This window comes from Camelus ferus, chromosome 4, assembly GCF_009834535.1.
Source record: "Camelus ferus isolate YT-003-E chromosome 4, BCGSAC_Cfer_1.0, whole genome shotgun sequence".
Classification (NCBI taxonomy): Eukaryota; Metazoa; Chordata; class Mammalia; order Artiodactyla; family Camelidae; genus Camelus; species Camelus ferus.
In genome coordinates, this window is record NC_045699.1 from 22498680 (window position 1) to 22519920 (window position 21241).

A 21241-nucleotide genomic window follows, 5' to 3' on the forward strand; every position below is an offset into this window, starting at 1 on the left:
CCGGGTACCCCCAGGGAGGGCGGCAAATCGCGGCGAGGCGCGCCGCTTCTGCGGAGCTGCCCCGGGGCGCGGGACTGCGGAGGGAAGACCCCGGAGGGCCCCACCCCCACCCGCGCCGGCGCGCCCCAACTACTTGAGCCCAAGTTTGCTCAAGCCCCCGCCTCCCAGGCCTCCCCCTCCTCCTTTCAGCCCGCCGGCGCGGCGGACCGCGCCCGCCCCGGGTGCGAGAGTCGGCGCCCCAGCCTGGGCCCCGGGGCGGCCTGGGTGTGAGGGAATTTTCCATTCGTTCCTTTCTCGGGCTCAGTCCGGCTCAGTGCTTCTCCCACTCGGAGGTTCCCGCGGCTTAAAGAGTCCGCAGCAAGCACCGAAATACCTCTTCCAGGGAGGGTTTTTGGGGGTGTGTACGTGTGTGTGGAGGGGGGTGCGGGACTTGCCCAAAAGGCGGAAAGAAGATCTATTAAAAAAAAAAAAAGTCGTGGTTCTGTTGAACTGGTATGAGACCTTTCACAAATGAGAGAGAGAGAGAGAAGCAAGAGGAGGAGGAGGAGGAAGGTGGGGGGCGGGGGGTGTGGAGAGGCTGGTGCAAAAGGAATGCGCGTTTGCAGGAGGAGGAGTAAAGCGATGATTGTGTAATTAAATAATAAAACAATCCTTAAGTCTGATTTGGAGAGAGCTCGAGCGGGGTCCAGAGGGTGGAACCGGTGAATTTTTCAACTTCCAAGTTTTGCAACGAAAGAAAGCGAGAGAGGGAGGGGAAAAAAGAGCCCAGAGCAGAAAAGAGAGGAGTTTGGAGCCGAGCTTGAGAGCGGGATTTATCGTTTGGGATTTTTCAGGAGCGCGTTCCGATCCCCCTGGGCTCTGGGCAGCGGCGGCGGCAGCAGCAGCCTCCTCGCTCGGCCGGGTCAGACGCGGGGCGAGGCGGGCGGGCGGGCGGCCGGCCGGGCGTGGAAGAGCCGGCGCGGGCGGCGGCGGCGGCTGCTGCCGGGGACCGCGCGCCGCGAGTCTCTTCCGCCCGGGAGACCTGCGCTCGCGCCCCCTCCCTCACCCCGGCCTCTCCCGGCTCCCCCACCCCACCCCGCCCCCACCCCGGCCCTCTCCCGCGCGCGCCCTGTCACCCGCGCGCACTCGCTCACGCTCCCCCTCGCGCACACACATGGTCGGCTCGCGGCAAAGTTTCGCCTGCGATCGCCACTCCGGGATCCTGCCGCAGTGCTCGGGGCTGTAACCTTGAACTTTCCCAGCGCGGTGACACATTCTCCTCGCTCTCCCTCCCGCCTTCTCTCCTGCACCCCTCTCCCCGCCTTTTTTAAAAAAGCATTTCACCACCAACCACCACCCCAATCCAACCCACACCGAACCTTCGCGCACCCCTTAGCCCCCAACAACAACAACAACTGCAAAACAGAAAACAAATCCCCAAACCCAGGCGAAAAGCAGCCAACACCGGCGGCGGCGGCGGCGGCCTCGGCGAGCACGGCCAGCGCGCTCGGACTGCAGGAGGGTTAAAAGTGTAGATTGGATTTCACCCCGGGAAATCTAGCACGCCGAGTGAACTTGAATCTTTGGCTATTTAAGGAGGACTGGGTTTGTTGTGAAGTTGCGGTGATCCAGCGCAAGAGCCCCGTCCTGATTGATCGCATCGTGGGGCTCAGATGACTGTAAAATGAATAGATGAAATTCTTGCTTCTCGAAGATATTCTTGGGCATCTCCGGGAAAGTGCGTTTTAAGGCGAAGTCATGATGTATTCTCCCATCTGTCTCACTCAGGTACATGTCTCGGTCGCTCTCGAGCTTTCTCTGTAGCCCGAAATGCCTTTGTTTTGTTTTGTTGCTCTCGTCTGCGGACAATTAATGGCTTAGTTTACCTCCGCACACCCTGGTCGCCCGCAGAAGAAGTGGCCGGGAGTTGCGGCGGGGTTTGCAGGGTAGCGTGGGAGCCGGCGCGCGGCCCCTCGCCCACGGCCATCGCGCGCGCCCAGCCCGGCGCCCTGGGCACGGAGAGCGGGCGCCCGCGCGCGCTGCCAGGGCGGCTGGGCCGGGCGAGGCCGCCGGGGGCGGGCAGGGCCCGGGCCCGCGAGCGCTAGCCCGCGCGCGGCCCCCGAGTGCCTGCTGCGCCCCTGCCCAGGGTGCCCGCCGCCCCTCTTGGTCGCTTGCGCGCCGAGGCGGACTCCGGCTTTAGAGGAGCTTAGGCGGGGACTGAGCCCTTATAAACAACCCGTGAACTTGGGTGATGGGACTCCAGCAGGAGTCCTTGTGGGCGCCTCCGGACTCCGATGCAGGCAGTGGGCGGGCGACGAAGCGAGTCGGAGGTTGTGGTCCGGGGGACCCATTCCTTTGCTTAATTTGGGGATCTGAAACTCTGGTCCATCGCTCTCCGCACTTTGAGGTTTCCAGTGACCACACCACAAAGGCGGTCTTTAAGTTGACTCGAGTTAGTTGGTTGTAGTGAAAGTTAGGGACTTTTAGAACCTGTTCGTTTCGTGGAGACCTGTTCATTTGACGATATTTGGGCGTAGGTCGTAAGGCAGAAAGTAATATTGGAGAAGTAAGGTCATTTTACAAATTTTCACTTTGAAAATTGTCCTAAGGCTTTAGGAACAGTGTTATGAAGTAAAATACTGGCTTTATACATTTTTAAGAACACAGTTTATATAATTTTAAACCAGCCGGTTAAATGGTAGAGTGGCGAGACCAAACAGACCTACCTGGGGCCAGCTTTCATCGCTGCCCAGCTAACTAACCAACTGAAGAACTAACTAAATATCTTAGCCCAGAGTTGTTATTTGAAGAAGTATTTTAAACCTCTAAAGGTATGGGACAGTAAACTTCAGTGTTTAGAAGGATGTGTCATGATTGGTAATTGATAACCATTTTCTTTGACATTAGTTTAAAAGCTGAACAGTTAAAGAAGTGTCGCTTAGTATTAGGTGTGTTACAATTTTTAAAAAATCCAGTATCACGATCATGCATTTTTATAATGGACAAATGATTAAGATTTCAATTGTATGACAATTAGAAGCCATTGTGATTCAAAAGGACTGAGGCATTCATAAATTGTGAATGAAGATGAAAACAATGATAAGGCTTATTCAGTGATTGGATACAGTCCTGTAGCTTTTTGGCTGACACATTTTTTATTGTTTATATTTTGTTTGGCATCTGAGTATGATTAACTTAGATATGGCTATTTTCAGCAAGTAAACGTGCATTTTAATTTAACAAAACTGCAAAAGTGAATTGCTGAGCTATTTGTATTTTTAAGGTTGTGAATAATGGCCAATAAATATGATGATGAAACTGTTTCAGGTATAACGAATTGCCTTCAGTTGCAAAAGTTACCTTTGATGTTACCCGTCAGTAAGTTTTTTTTTTCTTTTTTGTCTCTCTTTCTGGTAAACCACATCCATTTGCTACTATTTTTACATTATTGAAGCATAGTTCAAATAAAACAAATTGAGGTAAGCTTTTCACTTACAGAGTGATGCACCGCTTACTCTCTCACCTGTAAAGGTTTGTTTTTCTATATTAGTTTTTATTTCTAGCATCGGCTTTTCAGAGACATTGCTAGTGGTTACATTGCATTTTTGGTTTCTTCTAAACATGTATTGAAAAGTCACCACCTTTATCTAAATTTGTGTAAGTTAAAAATAATATTGCAGCATCATGACGTATGGAATATTAGGAGCACATACAGCATAGTCATTTAGCTATCATATTAATATTCAAGGACACATACTTACCAATGCTAATTCATGATGACTAATACTGTCTTCTGTTTTAATAATATAAATCTAGGTTGACATATTGAAACTGTTTTGGGGATTTAAGGCCTATACTAGAGAAGAAATTTTAGCTTTAGAATTCTCACTTTAATATCTGCGTGGCTTTATAGGTAGCGTAAGGTGTTGCTGAAGTAAGGACACGTTAACGGTGGTGTTACTTTTATATCAGACCAATAGTTTAGTTTTGTATTACAAGAGCCTAAAAGCTGTAGCAAAACATTTTTTTAAAATGCAGAATAGAGAAACGTTCTTAATTGGTTGAAAACTTTACAAAATGTTGCAGTTGTTGCAGTAAGGTATCTAGGCTTTAGAATTTTCAAAAGGAGTTACAGTTAAAGTTGATATTTATCAAAGGGTTATTCAAAAGTATCAGTACATGGATATAAAGCTGTATTTATGCATCAGTATAAATCAGATGTAAAAAGAAAATTAAGAACCATAATGTAAAATTTAATATTTGCTTTTCCTAAAAATAGTGTAAACCTTTAATAATGTAACTTTCACTTGGCATGGTTGCACTGAATTTTTTTCTTTCATTGTCTTTCGAGTTCTTTAGGCACATTTACAAAAATGGTTTATTGTTATATAGCAGTGCTTCAAGAACATCTAGTGTTTATTCCTCCACCTCTATATTGGTCTAACTTTCCATCCCTTTTGTGGAAACCATTGTTTCTGTGAAGAAAAATAAATATTTTCAGTGGAATTAGGACTGTTTACTTTTATACTTGAAATTTGTAATTCGGTTATTTATTTTATCAATTTAGTTCAGGTAAAGGAAGTTTAAAAATAGAAAGAATTACCGAATCCAGTGTGTTTTAATACAAATTCTGAAAGAGAAGGTGGCATATTACCTTAGTATAGAGCCCCATTAGATCTTAGATCACTCATATGCTTTGCTTTCTTAAAAAAAATAATTTTCAGAGTTGTTTAAAGTGTTATTATGGTAACCAGTTAATTAGGACATTTGAATACCTTAATCGCTTTTTTTTTTGATGAGGACAAGTTATTATGTTCCATATTCATGTCATTCAAAATCATTACAAATATACTGTAACTCAGCATTAAGAAACAGTCACACTGAGGAGGTGACATTTTAGGCATGTTAATACAGAGAGATATATGACTTACAGAGAGCCTCTACTTAGCAATTTTTGAAGATGTCTCCATGTCAGGCAAGTGTTTTACTTGAAAGGAACACACATAATAGTAAAGCCCTGAAAGATATTTATAAGGCAACTGTGGACTAGGAAAGTTTGCTACTACTATTTATTCATAGGAAAAAAAGTATGTTTTAAAACATTACGTGGCAGCATTGGCTACAAACTCAAGGCAACCTTAAAAAACCTTTTTTTATGTGTGTATTTGCTAAGAAATTCCACATTCAGCCCTCAAATTTGCATTTTTGATTGTTTAAAATAAGTTATTAAGAATTTGAGTTTTATTACATGATCGATGACTTGAAATGCAAACAGATTTAATCAAAATTATGTTTGATGTCTTTATAAGAAAATGAAATGTTACTGAACATAGTACTTAAGGATGTGAAGAGTTACCACATTGCTTAACAGCTGTTAAAATAATAGTGCATTTTTAAAAGTGTGGCAAGAGTAAAGTGAGTGAGACAAAGCTCCCCCCCCACCCCCAAGTACTCTTTACATCTCAAGTTTTTAGTTTGAGAGTGTATATGTACGTTTTTTAATCATATCAATAAATCACAGTAAAAGTCAGATTATAGGAAGTGAGTTCGCAAAGCGTGTTTGAGTCCACATTTCCTTGAGCAAGGTTTCCTTTTGCATATATTTCTGAGGGGCATAAACAAAGTTTTTGTAGTTACAGTGAACGCTGAAAGCATGGCATCAGAAAGTGTATGGAGATAGGGAGGTCTTATCATGGGCTGTGGTTGCTGTGAGCAGAGCTGCCTTCCCACACAAAGAACAGATTGTGGTTTAACTCTTTCCATGGCCTAGTTTAATGTGCTCGCATAGTAACTGAATTGTTCAGATCTCTGCTGGAAACTACTGATCGGTTTAATGATTTCCTCTATGGCATTTGGTTATGCCTCATGCTGTGATGTAATCATCTACATTCTGTATTGTTGTAAAATTTTGATTTAGACTTATTCTGCTGTAGGAAGATTTTATAGCAATATGTTCAAACACTTGATAACTGCATTATTGATTGGCTGGGAGGTAGGTACTCCTCTTCCGGACCTGAACTGCGAACTGCTAACATGCGCAGTCTTTAGCTTTAAAACTTCGAATATCATCTTAAAAATTAATTTGTAACTCTATAGGAGTTTGGGGGCATCTTCTTTGTGAGAGTGTCACTAATACTTTCATCATTTTTACCTACTGGAATTCATCAGTCTACTGATTAAATAGAATTTCTTCCACATAGTTCAGTGCGACCAGCACTAGGATGTAAATTCTAACTTGGGAAATAAACAGTTAGAGAAAGTTATTTTGTGGTTGGGGTGACAGTTGAGTGACCTGAAAAGTGGCCGCAGCGGAAGTTCTCATTTGTTTCAGATCTGGCCTTATTGCCCGCATACAGTGTGCACGCACTGGACGTTAAGCTCTTTTTCCGAACGGTAATAGGCCTGAGCTTATGAGACAGGTTTTACCTACGGCAGGAAGTAATGAAACACTGACTGCTTTGGGAAGTAACTTGAAATAACTGTAGGTGTATCGGATGGTCTGCCTCTCCTTGCCGCCTCCCTCCCTTAAAAAAAGGCTTAGATGAAACAGGCAGGAAAAACGCAGGAGCCTAAGGTAAACCCCGTAATTCACAAGACAGGATCTCTGTACGTGCAGAATCACAAGCCCATGCATTACGTGCACCCACAGTCCTGTCCGAGAATTCAGATGCGTAGCAAATGAATTGTATTGATTCCACAAAAGCAGTGAGTGACCAGCGGTGCTCTCCTGGTGTCACCCTGCCACCGCATGCAGAGACACAAAGAATGTAAAGTTGGTGCCAAGTTGCCATTTTTCATTGTTCACCTCAGATTGATTTTTAAGGGGTTTAGAATAATTGCCATACTCATGTGATCGGTTAACAAATTAACTGACTCTGCGGGGCTTCAGACTCTATAGGAAAGCCACCGGAAGAACCTCCGTGTCAATTTTGTTTTCGACTTTAGAAACTTATTTTAAAAAGCAAGAGTGTGGCTGTGTGTCTGGGAGAGAGTAGGAGTGTGCAAGTACGAGTGTGAGAGTGTGTGTGTGTGTGTAGTGTGTGTGTTGGGGGCTAGCATTGGAGGTGGAGGGGGGTAATGTGCTGCTTAAGAGTATGGAAACCTTCTGTTCAGGACACTGATACGACAAGCTGTGTCCTTTGCCCACTTTCCCTCACTGTATACCAGTTTCTCTAGTTACCACTCTTGGAATGGTGCTGTTTCAGTGTTGGAATGTTGGACGTTTGATAAGAAAATGGATCAAGTTTAATGGCGCATGCTCTTTGTGCCACCAGCAGCCTCTTGCTGAGAGCATGCTCCAAAAGCGGGAACCGTGTGGCATTACACTGAGCATCTATATGCTTTGTGTTTCTGTGCCACAGAGAAGAGAAATGAACTGTGGCATCGCTCCTGCCTTCTGAACAGCTCTGCTCCGATTTAAAAAAAAAAAAAAAATCTCACTGTGTTCTTTGTAAAATGGTACTGCTTAGTGTTAGTTGGTCAATCAAATATTTAAATACTAAATTAGGTGCCAAGCACCTTGGTTGCTTACGTTTTAAAGAATGTAGGATGCATGGTGGGAATGAGGGGGATGGGACTAGAGCGGAAATACAAATACAAACCTTATTTTCTTTTTAGGAGGGAGAATCAACCTGTGAATTTTGGTGGAAAGAGGGGCAGCTTGGCATACTTTATATTTTCTCAGGGTCCTGCTTTTTTGATGATTTTAAATAAGAAAAGAATGTTATTTTTTATGCATAACTTTTTGCACCAAATTGGGATTGGATTGTGGTCTGATTGTTTGGAGCCTTGAAAACTAAACTGACGACGTGTGTCTTCTTTTTCCCCCCTCATCTTCCGCAGGATGAATTTCACCCGTTCATCGAGGCACTACTTCCACACGTCCGTGCAATCGCCTATACTTGGTTCAACCTGCAGGCTCGGAAACGCAAGTACTTTAAAAAGCATGAGAAGCGAATGTCAAAGGATGAAGAAAGAGCAGTCAAAGATGAGCTTCTCAGTGAAAAGCCTGAAATCAAACAGAAGTGGGCATCCAGGCTCCTGGCCAAACTGCGCAAAGATATCCGCCAGGAGTACCGAGAGGACTTTGTGCTCACCGTGACTGGCAAGAAGCACCCGTGCTGTGTCTTATCCAATCCCGACCAGAAGGGTAAGATTAGGAGAATCGACTGCCTGCGACAGGCAGACAAAGTCTGGCGTCTGGATCTAGTCATGGTGATCCTGTTCAAAGGCATCCCCTTGGAAAGTACCGATGGAGAGCGGCTCATGAAATCCCCACATTGCACAAACCCAGCACTTTGTGTCCAGCCACATCATATCACAGTATCAGTTAAGGAGCTTGATTTGTTTTTGGCATACTACGTGCAGGAGCAAGGTAGGAGCAGATTGTTCTTTCTTCTAGCCCGGCACACACTGCCCGCAAACCCCATATACGGAATCCTTGGCTTGGGTTAGATGGTCCAGGAGGCCCTTAGATCCCGTTCACCCACTCCGGGGAGAGTGGCATGCCCTCTTCCACTCACTGGTCCACGGCCATGTAGGAGTCATGGAAATAGACGTGGGGCTTTCCTACCTGGATAGGTTGGCTATTTAAGGAACAACCACAGAGATGCGTTGTCACATGTCTTTGAAATAATACACTGTTTCAAAGACACAGAATAGTCTGAAAACTGAAGTTTATTGCATGTCGCTTTTTGTTCTCGGCTACATCCTTTACATCTAGTCATCTTTTCCCAATTTGAAAATGTAACTTTATTTATGAATAGTCAAACTGTTCTTTAATGATCTTTGTATTAGCTTCCTGACTAGCAAGGTAGATAAATGTTTTTCACAAATCTGGTGCTTTTGCACTGAAAACAGAATTCACATTTCCTATTGCAGAATGCTTAGTTAGGATAGCCAGTATCAGAAAGTATTTCTTATGTAGACCTATGTTTATTTAATTTAAATATTTCTATCAACACCTACTTTTGATTGTGTAATATTCGCTGTAGATTAAATGGATTATAGTTCTAGTTTAAATAATTTATGTTATAATATTTTCCCAGAGTGACTTGGGAGCAGTTAATATTGTTCGTTTACTTGAATGTAAATTCATAAAAGTTACCAAGGAGAAAAGTCGCAGCTCTCCTTACAGAACAAAAACAGAAAGTGGACTGGTTACACTGGTTTAAAATAAATCTCAGAAAGAATGCAGAAACCGCATACCATACCTATTTAAAAAAAAATACTTGATAAAGAGAGTGGTATAAATGTTGCCTGAATAATTCAAAAAAGGTGATATTTTTGCTGAGTGTTTTTGAGTTCATGAAATATGTTTATTATTTTTATTTTTCTTAATATAGTTTCCTTAAGGAGGTGAGAATTTTTCTTCAAGTAAATGTATAGGTATAGATGGCCTTGTATTATCAACAGTCCATAGTAAAACATTAAAAGAAAACCAGCCTACCAAAAGTGGACTGTAGTTTTTGATCCACCATAGATGGTAGGTCATTTCCTAACTTGGCCTAGCAGTAGGGAAAATGGCCTGCAGATGGCCAGGTGGCAGATGGTTATCTGATGTTCCTTGTGTAAATGTGGGGTGTAGTAAATTGGTCTGAATTCTATTATCATCCTTAAAAATAAAATATCAGAATTCCTCGTTTGACTTAGAACTCTAGGTACTTACTATGTGCTTTTTGTCCTTATATTTCCTTGTTATAGTTTTAGAGATATGCTTACATGTCACTGAAAAATTTCCAGTTTGATTTTAAATAATGGTGCTTGATACCGTACATTTGGGTATATTTTTTTTAAATGAAAGATTGCATTTATTATTTCTATGCACTTAAAAATTAAAGTCTAAGTAATGATGATTTGGGGAAACATATAGTTTTGCCCCGTGTGTCCTAAAATAAAAGCTCATTAACACATGACACTTAATTTGATTGACAGCTGTCTGGGAGGTGGCATTTTAAGGTGGGCTGTGTATCTGTGTTGGATTGACTGTAAATGTGTTGTAACTCTGCTGTGAAAGTCAAGGCTGGAAGTAAAGTTTTAAAAAGTGGGTCATGTAACTTTGTAGTGCAGGGAGGGAAGATTTGCAAGCAATTCAGTGCTGCTCGCATTTTAACTTGCTTGAAGGCTAGTCCTTGAGGTGTGCACGCATGTACTCTCACTCCCGGGGCAGGCAGCCAACTCTCTTGGTTGATGAACTGACAATAAAGAACATATCCTTTGGATTTGTGAAGATAGATTGAAGAAAGAAAAATGCATAAATGCCTTCTGCATTGCACCATCGGTCATGAGAATCATAAAGTTTGAAGCAACTCTTGGAGACCGCGTTTTCAGATAAAACACTGATTTTGTTGTTGTTTTGAGTCTCTCTTTTAAAAAGCCTTCCATTATTTTATACTGCACCTCTAATTTGTCTCTCCTGCTACCTGTGAACACTTCATCTCTTCTTAACATCTGTTGGCTCTTTCTTTGAAAAAGTCACATCAGTATGCTTTTGTGTTTTCCCTTTTTCAAAATTTATCTTTTTTTTTTTTTTTTTGGTCAGATGTAGGTTAATTATGTTGTTTTGCAGTGCAGTTGGTTAAGGAAGGCATTTTAAAAGATAAGTCTGTAGTCAGTCAGGGGGCTGTGTATCTCCCATCATGACTTTTTATTTCTCTGCTAAGTGCATAAAAACCCACTTAAGTCTGTTTTATTATTCAGGTAAAGAAGTCTAAAGAGAAACATGAAAGAAAAATCAGAAAAGAAAAATGTGATGTTTGCAACAGAATGAGCAACAGAATTACCTTTCCCCCCTTTATTCTTTCTCTCCCCACTTCTAAACGACTGGGAGGAAAACATGAGAAAGAACAGAGAGAATGCCAAAGATGGTTGCCACTGGCACCAGGATTGGCATCAGACCCTCTTTGTTTAGCTCAGGATGCCTGTGATTTGTTAGCTGGCATCCGCATTGCAGTGTGGAGTGATGTTACAATGTATTGACAATTTCCAGATCTAGAAATAGTCCTCTTGGTTATTTATACAAGATCACAAACTGCATCTCTTCTGGAGGATGAAATAAAGACCAACAGATAATAAAGTTCATTGTTGACCAACTTCCTCTGCTTTTTCCCTCTTTCTCTTTTGGTTCAACCCACACTTTTTTTTTTTTTTTTTTTTTTTTTTGCCCAGCAGCCTCAGCCTCATCTCTTCTGAAATGTGGAAAGAGTTACTAGAGCTTTGACACAAGCTAGAGTGCTCCATCTGCATCTGATATGGTTTTGGGGAAAACGTATGCATTTTGAAATCATTTCTGATAGATAGTTCATTAGACTTCTGCATCCCATGGCCGCAAGGCAGGATCTCCTCCAAAGCGCAACCTCTTTTGTTATTCAGCCTCTCCTGTGCATAGAGTCTGGTTGACCGCAGTTTAGTCCATTTTTCTGTTTCTCTCCGCCTAGGAAGGGGTCATGTTCAAAATAGTCACTTATGAAATGATGCAGCCCCCCACTTTACCTAAAATAGGCACATCCTGTGGGAGCCCCTGTGTTTAAATCCATGAAACCATTTGACGTTACTGATTCAGAGGGCTGCGCTCCGGCTGTCTCGTTGCTGCAAGAACCGCCATTTTGTTAGTGAAGTGCCAGGCGAGGGGGAGGAAAGGCAGACTCTGTGCTTGATGCCAATAATGGTTGCCAGTGGCACCGAGGTTGGCATCAGACCCTCTTTGTCTAGTTGCTGAATGCCTTTGATTCGTTGGTTGGCATCCGCATTGCAGTGGGCACACTGGAAAGTTTTTGACAATCCCTGAATGAAAGCTGCTGGCTTGTTTGCTGCAGCAAACCTTAGCTGATAGAAAACCCTTCCTTTTTTTTTTTTTTTAAGGTTTTGTTTTGTTTTGTTTTGTTTTTTGAAGATGGTGACAGATTAAAGGAAAAAACAGCTCTAAAGTGGCCTCCATTTTCCCGAAGATATTATAGATGTCCGATGCTTCTTGGGCGGGTGGTACCTACCCGCATATTCTTTGTTACTGCCTTCGTGAAAGCAAAGCAAAACAAAACACGACCTAGGCAAGCCTTGCACAGCACATCTTCCTGGGACAGAGGTATCCTCTGGGATGCTGGGTGTGCTCTGGGAAGGGTGTGGAGGACTAGCTGGAGGCAGTGACTGTAATCCACTTGCTAGGACTCACAGTGGCTTTCAGGCACATCACTGCTTGTCTCTGAGGCGATTTTTAGTTCCCTCAGTCTCCACACTTCCAAATTTTATAGTAACACGTTGAAAGGACCTCTCTCTTTTTTTTTTTTTTTTCCTAGCTAGTAATGGATAACAGTGTAAATGCTTAAAAAAAAAAAAAAATGAGAAAACCTAACACCAGGAAGACCATCCAAAAGGCTAAAATAATTTTGGTTGAAGTTTCCTAGATAGTCCGCATTAATATCGCTTTCCAGTTAACCACCATTATCTAGTTAATTAATAAGAGGGATTAACACTTCTACCCAAAGGGCCACACAGAAGGAAGTCTGGCCTAGGGGAGGCCTCGAGTCTCCAGGCTGTGTCCTGTCTGAAGGGGAAAACAGGCAGGGTGGGGTGGGGTCGGGGGGATGAGCTTTCTCTGAGGCAGGGAAGGGTTTTGAAGAGAGAGAGAGGTCACAGAACGCTAAGAAGTTTAACGATCTCAAGAGGGAGTAACTGTTGTCATGAATTTAATAGATTTGAGTTTAAACTGAGTCAGCCTAACTGATTTTTGGACCGTACTTTGCACTCTTATTAAACGTGTTTTGGAGTGCTGAAGAGAGTCCCAGAACCTCATGGCTCTCATCAAAGAGGAGTTTCCTTTAGCTTTGCAGAACCCTTGAAACTGTGACCCGCTGTCGGATGGCAGCTTTTGTTGTTTTTATGGTGAAATGTTATGATAATTAAAGTACATTTCGAAGTTGTGAAAAATGCGACTTGTTTACAGGGGAAGTTGTAATCATTATTATTGTTTTTGAAATAGAATCCTTCCTGGTTGTCACATATCATTAGGGAGGAAGCAAATGCTAAGAATTGTTTTCCTCCTTCAGGTCCTGACTTTCAGAATCCTTTTGGGTAACAATTTTTTTTTTTTTAATGAAAAGCCTAAATAGATAATTGTTTGCCAGTTGACAGCATATTTTAGCATTTTAATACATTTCACTTCCTTTGCAGGTATTTCCCATTATGGGGAAAACTAAGCTTTCATGATTTGTTAAAACGAGGCTGCTCTCTGGGATGACTTGGTGTGCTTACATTGTGCAGTGCTCAGAGAGCATAAGTCTGTATGCATGTTTGATTTAGGGGGACACTGTTACGTTTTCCCATCTAGCATCCTGTCCTTGACTGAACTCATGAACTCCAGCGCACATTTGTTTGCGTTCTGGCTCTCGCACAGTTCACCAGATACAGAAGGGCTCTTACTGGCGTGCCTTGCTCCTAGGCTTAACGAGACCTTTGTGGGAACATATATTGTAAGATAAGATACTTGGCAATTTTCTCACTGATAAGAAGAAAACAGGCTAAGGGGCCAGACCTCTCTGCCACGATGTCCCTGCCACGAGACAGCGTTGCCAGACGCTTCAAGAGTTAAACTCTGAGGCCCCAGTTGCCAGCTGGGAAAGCTTGGCATCTGCGCTCTGATATGGCAGACTGAGCTCTTGCATCGCTGTTAATATGACCTCACTTTTCAAAGAGGAAGGAGAGAGACAGAGAGAGGGAGAGAGAAAGATCATCTCTTACATCAATTACGGCTTTCAAATATTTAAAAAATATATCTCGATCCACTTTCTGGAGGCAGCAAAGATATTTCTGCTGACACCATTAGGTGTCCCTCCCCGCCAGGTACCCTCTCACCAGATACACAGCACTACACACATTTTGTGATAAAAATACTCATCTAGGTTATGTGTTTAGGTTTGCAAATTGAGTGCACCATGCCTCTTGTGGGGTCAACTAACCCCATATGCGAAAGAACCAAAATGATGTTCATACTTCAGGAATAATGGTCATTTGGGGGAACTGTACAATGGCAGGAGGTGATGGTTGGGTCTCCCAAAAGGGTGCTCCCTGACAGATACAGAATGTGTGCCTGGAGACGCAGGAGCTGGGCGGGAGCCATCTGGGGAGGCCTGTTGCCACTGCTCTGGTTCTTTCAAGTTTCTGTTTTCTAAAGTGGTATATGAGAAGTATATCCACACAAGACTGTGCTATATAGATTTGGTAGGATTTTTCATTTACTTACTTGTTTTGCCTCACTTTGGAATTTACGAGGAAACTGCCAAAAGGAAATTAAAGTTTTAATCCTCCATTAACTTTTTCCTTTGAAATTTGGCACTGTAATTTGGAACCACAATCCAAGATATCTAACTTAGTAAAGTCTGTCTCCTCATAAACTTTCATTATGCTCGATTGAACTGAAAAACTAGACCAGCGGGCTTTAAAAACTGTTTTATGGACCCTCTCACTCTCGCCATCTCCGCCGACCAGTTGGAATTTCAGCACCTGAAGGGGGAGGGACCCATTGAGAGGCTGAGTCCAAATTCTCTGAAATTGTTAAAAGTCGAGATAAGTAAGTTTTCAGTTCTGTCATCCCAGTGGCTTCCATGATAACTGACTTTATAACCTAAGGAAGGAAGAATTACTGCTCTATTTGGAGCCTAAGGTTTTCAGAGAGTGGAGATAGGCTTATGAAACCCTCATGAAAATAAGAAATTCCTAACTATCTGAGAAGGAGGGGCAAAGGCTAGGCTGATTCCTGGCTCTGAAACGAGTTGTGGGTCGAAAGTGTCTCTTCAGTTTGTGCAAGAGTGACATTTTCCTTTTTCTTCTTCTTCTTCTTCTTCTTTTTTTTTTTTTTTATTGAAGTATAGTCCATCTACAGTGTGGTGTGGATTTCTAGTGGACAGCACAATGTCTGGGTCATACCTGAGTAGCAGGTTCTAGTTTGAAGTTGAGGCAGGTCCAGGAGTTTGTCGGAGCGCCCACCATGGCAAAGCAGGCGATCAGCCTACCTCACGTTCACAGCCAACTCGCCCAGCTTTTCTCCCCTCATCCTCGTGGAGGAGGGATCCTTTGAGAAATCTCAAGGCCTGGTGGCTCTGCGATCGGAAATGGGAGTGATTCCAGCAGCGGGCTGCAGCCAAGCAGGGCGAGAGGGGAGCTTCCTCCTCGTCAAGCTCACTTTGCTGTGGCCACGTGGTATGTCTTCTTATTTTAAAGTACGTTCTTGGGGCCTTGAACTCTCATTATGTGATGTGGTTAATTTAACCGAAATCAGTTGTTAGGATTTGGCACAGAGACTAAATCAGCAAACTGCGGAGAACTTGCGAAAATGAAGTTCATGTAGTGAGGAGGGAGTCTGCGCGATTAGTTTGTGTTAGACTGAATGTTACAGGATGTGAGGCTAATGGAACTTGAATGCTTGGGCTTTTTGGTTGTTACAGTATTCAGAAAATTGGAAGAAATGGCCACCAATTAACCAATGAGGTGGAAAGGCCTTAAGGCTGAAATGAAGGCCACACATACAAGAAGAAAAAAAAAAAATCCTCAAAATTTACATCAAGCAACGTTCTAAGATGGGAATGCAAGCTATTCTGGTGCATAAATATATTGTTTATAATAAAACACTTAGGTACACATATTCCCTCTGTTATGGTGATAGTTTAAACAGGACAGCATTGATGAATCACAGACAAATTAAAGAACTCTGAATAAGGACTATATAATTGAAAATATGGGGTGATGGATGAAGTAATTTTACTAGCTGAGAGTTGCCTGGAGGTTGTTTATTTTCAGAATCCCATTTTAAGGCAGTTCAGAGCATGTAGTAAGTTATGGATGTAGCACAAATCAGTTGAAAATGGGATTTGTTTAAACAAGTGCAAAAGAAAAAAAAGAAAATAAGAATTGCCTTTGGAAAAAAAATTCTTTAATCTAAATATATTGCAGTTTTAAAATTCTGTTTGGCTTCAACTCCATGTCTCAAAAAAGAACACGTAATAAATAGTATTCAATTGAATTTTAAAATACGTGTATCCCTCACAAAACTACATGAAAGCATCAGTTTGTATTGTGACACTAATATATATTCTGATGGTACATGAAACTGAAGGTCTTTTTCAAAGGTTCATTTTTTAGAACTCTTATAGAAAAAAAATTCATAGAGAAATCTATTGCTGCTCACAGGGATTGGTAAGAGTTTAGGGCAAAAATCTCATCATGAGCACAGATGTTAAGAAAGTTATTTGAAATAGGATGTTTTCTGCAATTCATGTGAGTAGAGGATTACATCTATGCCTATGCTAATAACACGAGTATGTCAATATAAAGTCTATATCCTCTATTAGTGAATTCTAAAGTGTGAAAAATGTTCCTGCTTAGGACAACTTGTATTTTATTATTCTGACATCTGCAGTTTCTGGATGGATTACCTTAAATTTGCTATGCTATGTTAAAAGCCTTGTTTTATGAGGTCGGTCTCAGCTTCTGGCCTTGGTGTCAGGAACCCTGCTACGTGATGCAACTTGCCTTGTTAGGTTTAATTGACCAAAGCTGATGTGTTAAAACAATTCATTTGTGCTGTAACTTATGCCCTGGCTAAGTTGCTACCTGAATCCTTTGACCTTGACTTGTCTGGGTCATGAAATGGCTGCAAGCTGTTTGACCTTTCTATTGTGCAGTAATGTCACTGTTTCCTCTTATTCTCTTATGGTAATAGCTGACAAAAAGCCCCAGCCCTGACTTGACACCCCAGTGGATTGAAGGCGTCCCTCCGCAGCAGCGACGTCTTCTGTTTGACGTGGTCTGGCTGTAGAAGTGACTTTCTTTTGTTTGCTGACAGTGATGGGGACAGATGTGCAGCCCTCCTTGCTACAGGAGGTGGGGGATAGTATTCTGGCACTTAGAGGGGTTTGGATTCCTTTTGCTTAGATTTTCAGTTTCCGTGTTTTATGATTATTCAGATCACCATTTCCTCTTCCCCTCTCTTCTGAGGTCGACTTTTCAGCTTTTTATATTTATGGTTTCCTTAATAATTACTTTTCAACATTTTCAGCTGTTACAATAAAAATATTTTATTGTCACTATATAGGGTAAAAGTGGTCACTTTAGTTATGCTTTGGGTTAGCAATGTGTAAGTCCTAAAATGACTGACTTTTAAACGTCACATTTTAAACTTGTCTGGTATTAGAAAAAGCTGTATCCTAAACATACAGGATTAAAGCGACGTTTCAAAGAAACGAGAGTCATTTTGTAGCTTTATATATTCCATCTTATAACTTACAGTTTTAGGAGAAGCCTATTCTTGTGAATTAGATAACTGCATTTCATAACATAGTAGGGAGCCACTGGTAAATTTGAAGTTTGTATTTCTTTGGGAACACTTGCCAGCGTGTGAAATTAAATGTTTATTTTAACGAGTATAAAAATTGTTTTTTCCCTTTTTTATGAAGCCCTCATATGCAAAAATAGAGAATTTTACCTCTGGTCTCTTCTGAAGCAGTGCAAATAATTTTATTTTTAAAATATTGGAAATGCCTTCTAAAATGTTAAAACAGAGATATTTTTATCCTACCAAATTTTTCTTTGCCAAATATGACATTGTGTAGTTCATGATTTTTCCTATATTTGCCAGATTAAATATTTAAAAATCCAAGCTGTTACATTTTATTTTTAAATTATTAGAGGGAGAAAAGGAAGTTTAAGTTAGAATGTGCATTTCCTTCCTTGTGTGTCCCATACTGTTTACACGTGTGTGTGGGTACACTGACAGATGAGAGCCAGTGTGGTGCAGGCCCTCGAACCTTGGAAAAAGCACTCGTTTCTTCTATTCCCATTTAAAAAATACCGGAAATGGCAGGTGACAGGGCTTTTCTTTTCCTTTCTTTTTTCTTTGGGGGTTGTTTTTGTTTTGAACTATTTTTCCCCCCAGGAATGTTCACAAAATCAAGGGATTTAAATGCTTTTCAGCATCAGTTGTGTTGGTAACCCAGCATCCCAGGGCTCCAAGGAAGAGGGCGGAATGAACGAAAGGCGTTGAATCAGATTGTAGCCAGTAGCCTCAGTTGCTTTCTCCTGTTCTATAAAATCCAACCTAGCCTCGAAAACACCTCTCGCCTTTCTGCTTTCTGCTTTCTGCTTTCTGTTCATGGGTGTTCTCAGTGGTGGAGCCAACAGAGAGGCGAGTTTGGATGTGGTTAGTGGTCTGATGGGTCACATGCAGTGGGACTGCAGTATCCCCAGGGATTCAAAAAATTTCTGTGATTTCTTCCAGAAGTCTACCTCAGTCCCTCCATGGAGGTAATCTAAAACAAATCTCGGCTGCTGAGTTAAAGAGGGCTATGTTCCAGGATCATGGGTAATTGGTGTGTGTGTGTGTGTGTCTGTGTGTGTTTGTGTGTGTGTGTGTGTGTGTGCGCACGCACCCCTGTGCATGCTTGTGTGTGGTGGAGAGCTGAAGAGAAGTGTGAAGCTAGAGAAAAAAGAGAGAGGTAGGGTTTAGTTCTTGCAGGAATTACTTACGAAGGATGGTTCATTCATAGACGGAGAAGTAAATAATATGCCATTTAAAATATTCTGTCACCATTTGGATTTTGGATTCCTTCGCAGTTGAGCAGCTCTTTGTTCTTCCTGCCTTTTAGTTTTTGTAGAGCAGAGAATGTAAGTGCTCACATCTGCCATTTTGGTTCTAGTCTTGGTTCTGCCTTTTATCAGCCTTGTGACCTTGGCCAAGTCCCTTGAGCTCCATGAGCTTTGGTTTCTTGTTGTAAAATGGGTATTAAAATGCCTACTTCACAGGGCTGTTTTAGGATTACATGAAATAATGCATGTAAGTAAAAGCAGTAAAGTTAATAATAGCCATAAAGGAACGTAGCAAAATGTAGACGTCCAGAGAAAATACCCAGTAGTGTGGAGAGTGCATGATTAGGTATTGCAGCAAGAGGTCATCAATTCGTTTGTGTGTATCTCAGGTGATAAGACATTCCAAAGAGAAAATGAAAGTCCTGATCACAGTGGAATGTGTAGGCGTTTGTTAGTAAAACTTCTGAATGTAGGCGTACAGAGTTAGCTTGTTGTATACAGTATTTAGATCTATTTAAATTAGAATTATTGTTCAGTTTTAGTAATCTTTTTTTGTCAGATTTACCAGAGAATTAATTTCCTGATCAATCTAGGAGTAGTTGAAAAGAAGGAGTAAAATACTTTTATGAGTGGCTCTTTGAGTAAATAACTTAACTTTGATGTCAAATGAAGGATGTCCAAGGAAGTACTTGTAATTCATCGCACTCCAGTAAAAACATAAGACTTTTATTTATAAAAAAATTAAATTGCCAACACTTGGGAGAACTACACTTATGTTTTAGATTTGGCTGGACAGAAAGTGGTGATGATGTGGACTGGATTGTTCTTGAAGAGCAGGCTGCTGGTTTTTAGACTCTAAGTCTGAAAGTGTCTTATTTAAAAACAATCCCTACTTGGGTCAAAACTCAGAATGTTTCATTAGTTACATAAATTGTTTTGACTTTACTCCCCATTAAATCTTCCCCTTTAAATCAGTCTTTCCCACTTGTCCTTCATGGTGCTCAGAAAATTAATTAAATAATCTTTAGAGGAAATAAGTTAGTTTTTCTTATTTAAAGTGATTTCACGTTTTCTAAGAACAACCAAAAGCCAAACACGATGTGGTTAAAACATTTGCTTCTAGTTCCCAAACTAGACTTGCGATTAATGTTTGAGTTTGGTGGCTCTGGCTGGTTGGATCAGGGTGGCCCTGAAGCCTCTTTTGTGGGTCAGATCCTTGGGGAACCAGTCATGGTGCCTTGTCCATGGCCAATGGGGTGCTCCCCACTTTGGAAAGTGGACAGATTAGCCCAAGTCTGCACTCTCTAGTAGGCAAATACCTTAAATCACATGTCACACTGATGCAATGCTAAAAAAAAAAAATCCTCATTTTTCTATGAAGCAGTTTATAATAATACATAGGGGTTCTAGCCAGGAGTTAATAGGAAAAGTTTTCTCACTGTTTGTTCATCTGTTAAAGGGTAACTAGAGTGTGCAGAAAGCAGAATCACAACATTGATTCGCTGGCTTAGATTCTGGTACTTAATTTTTAATAATCTGTGTCGTGCCTTTTCTTTTTGAGAACATACTTGGTGTTTAGTTGCTATTCTGTTCATGGCATACACAAAAATCAAGCAGCATGTATTTTATTTAGTACCTAAAAAAAAGTACATCCACAATTTTATAACATACGTAAACTGGATTGCTGATGATGGCAGAAGGATTTAGTATTTTGTCTTTTTAATCCATTTGAAAAGCTTTGTTTGCACTTACGATTTAAAGCCGATATTGACCTGAAATGGGCATGCATACATGGCTCTTAAATGTCAGTTGCCTTTCAGAGCCTCCTGGAGATGCTAACATATTTCTATAAATTTCCTGATGGTAAAGCATTAATATTTTTGGTTAAGACTATAGTTATCATGTAACAGTATCTGTTCTATTTACAGTCTCCAAATAAAGGGAAAGCTGCTTATAGTAACATGAGGATCACTGGTCTTACAATAATTAAATAGACTTGTTATACTGCATTAATCCCTTTTGGAACATTTGGAATGACTTCTTAGTACTAACAAACACAGTATTAGGGTCTACAATTAATCTGCTTTCTGTATCCAACATTTGTATAATATAAAACATGTGTACAGAGAAGCATATTTCAGGTTTAAGATGAGCTCATAGGAGGACAAAATGAAATTATATTGGATTGTTAAGCAATATGACTATGACTTCAAGTACTGATAAAATATGGAATTCATCTGAAGTCAGCATAGGTGGACAAATGGTCTGTCTTAAGTTTTTGGTTTTTGATGAAGACCATGTTGGGGCTCTCAGAATTACTTTCTCCTGAGACCCAAGTTTTGTACATGACATACCAGATCTATGCATTATGCAATGGAAATTTTGGTTCAAACTACTATCCAGGAGATGTGTTGACACCTTGTAAGCTGGTGTTTCCTGCTTGGCACCTGCGTTGATACAGCTATTTATTAATCCTAGAGAAAATGAAATAGACCCGATGTTAAAGCCTGGTCATGTCTTGTTCTGTGTTTCATAGAAATGGTTTAAGTTAAGAAGAGACTCTGCATTCCCTATTCAAACAGCGTTGTTACAGATTTGTTGAAGGGACTTCTGAGTTAGGATTGTATTTGTAACCTTCTGTTGTGGAAGCCCCATGAGGCATAATTTCCTCCTCAACGTGAGCTCTTTTATT

At 41.4% G+C, this 21241-nt stretch overlaps 1 protein-coding gene across 7 annotated transcripts in view; it reads left to right on the forward strand.

Moving 5' to 3' along the window:
• The first annotated feature begins 674 nt into the window (after nt 1-674).
• Nucleotides 675-21241, forward strand: part of NFIB (nuclear factor I B) — a 228270-nt gene continuing 207703 nt past the window's right edge. For 2 of the 7 annotated variants that reach the window (XM_032477689.1, XM_014567298.2), the window contains exons 1-2: nt 686-1767; nt 7822-8353. In XM_032477689.1, coding sequence (XP_032333580.1) covers nt 1738-1767; nt 7822-8353 — 562 coding nt within the window. In that variant the 5' untranslated portion in view covers nt 686-1737. Of the gene's footprint in view, nt 1768-7821; nt 8354-10677; nt 11105-21241 lie in introns of those variants that run through there. The other 5 variants (XM_032477690.1, XM_006194235.3, XM_006194236.3 and 2 more) reach the window with 5 other exon arrangements.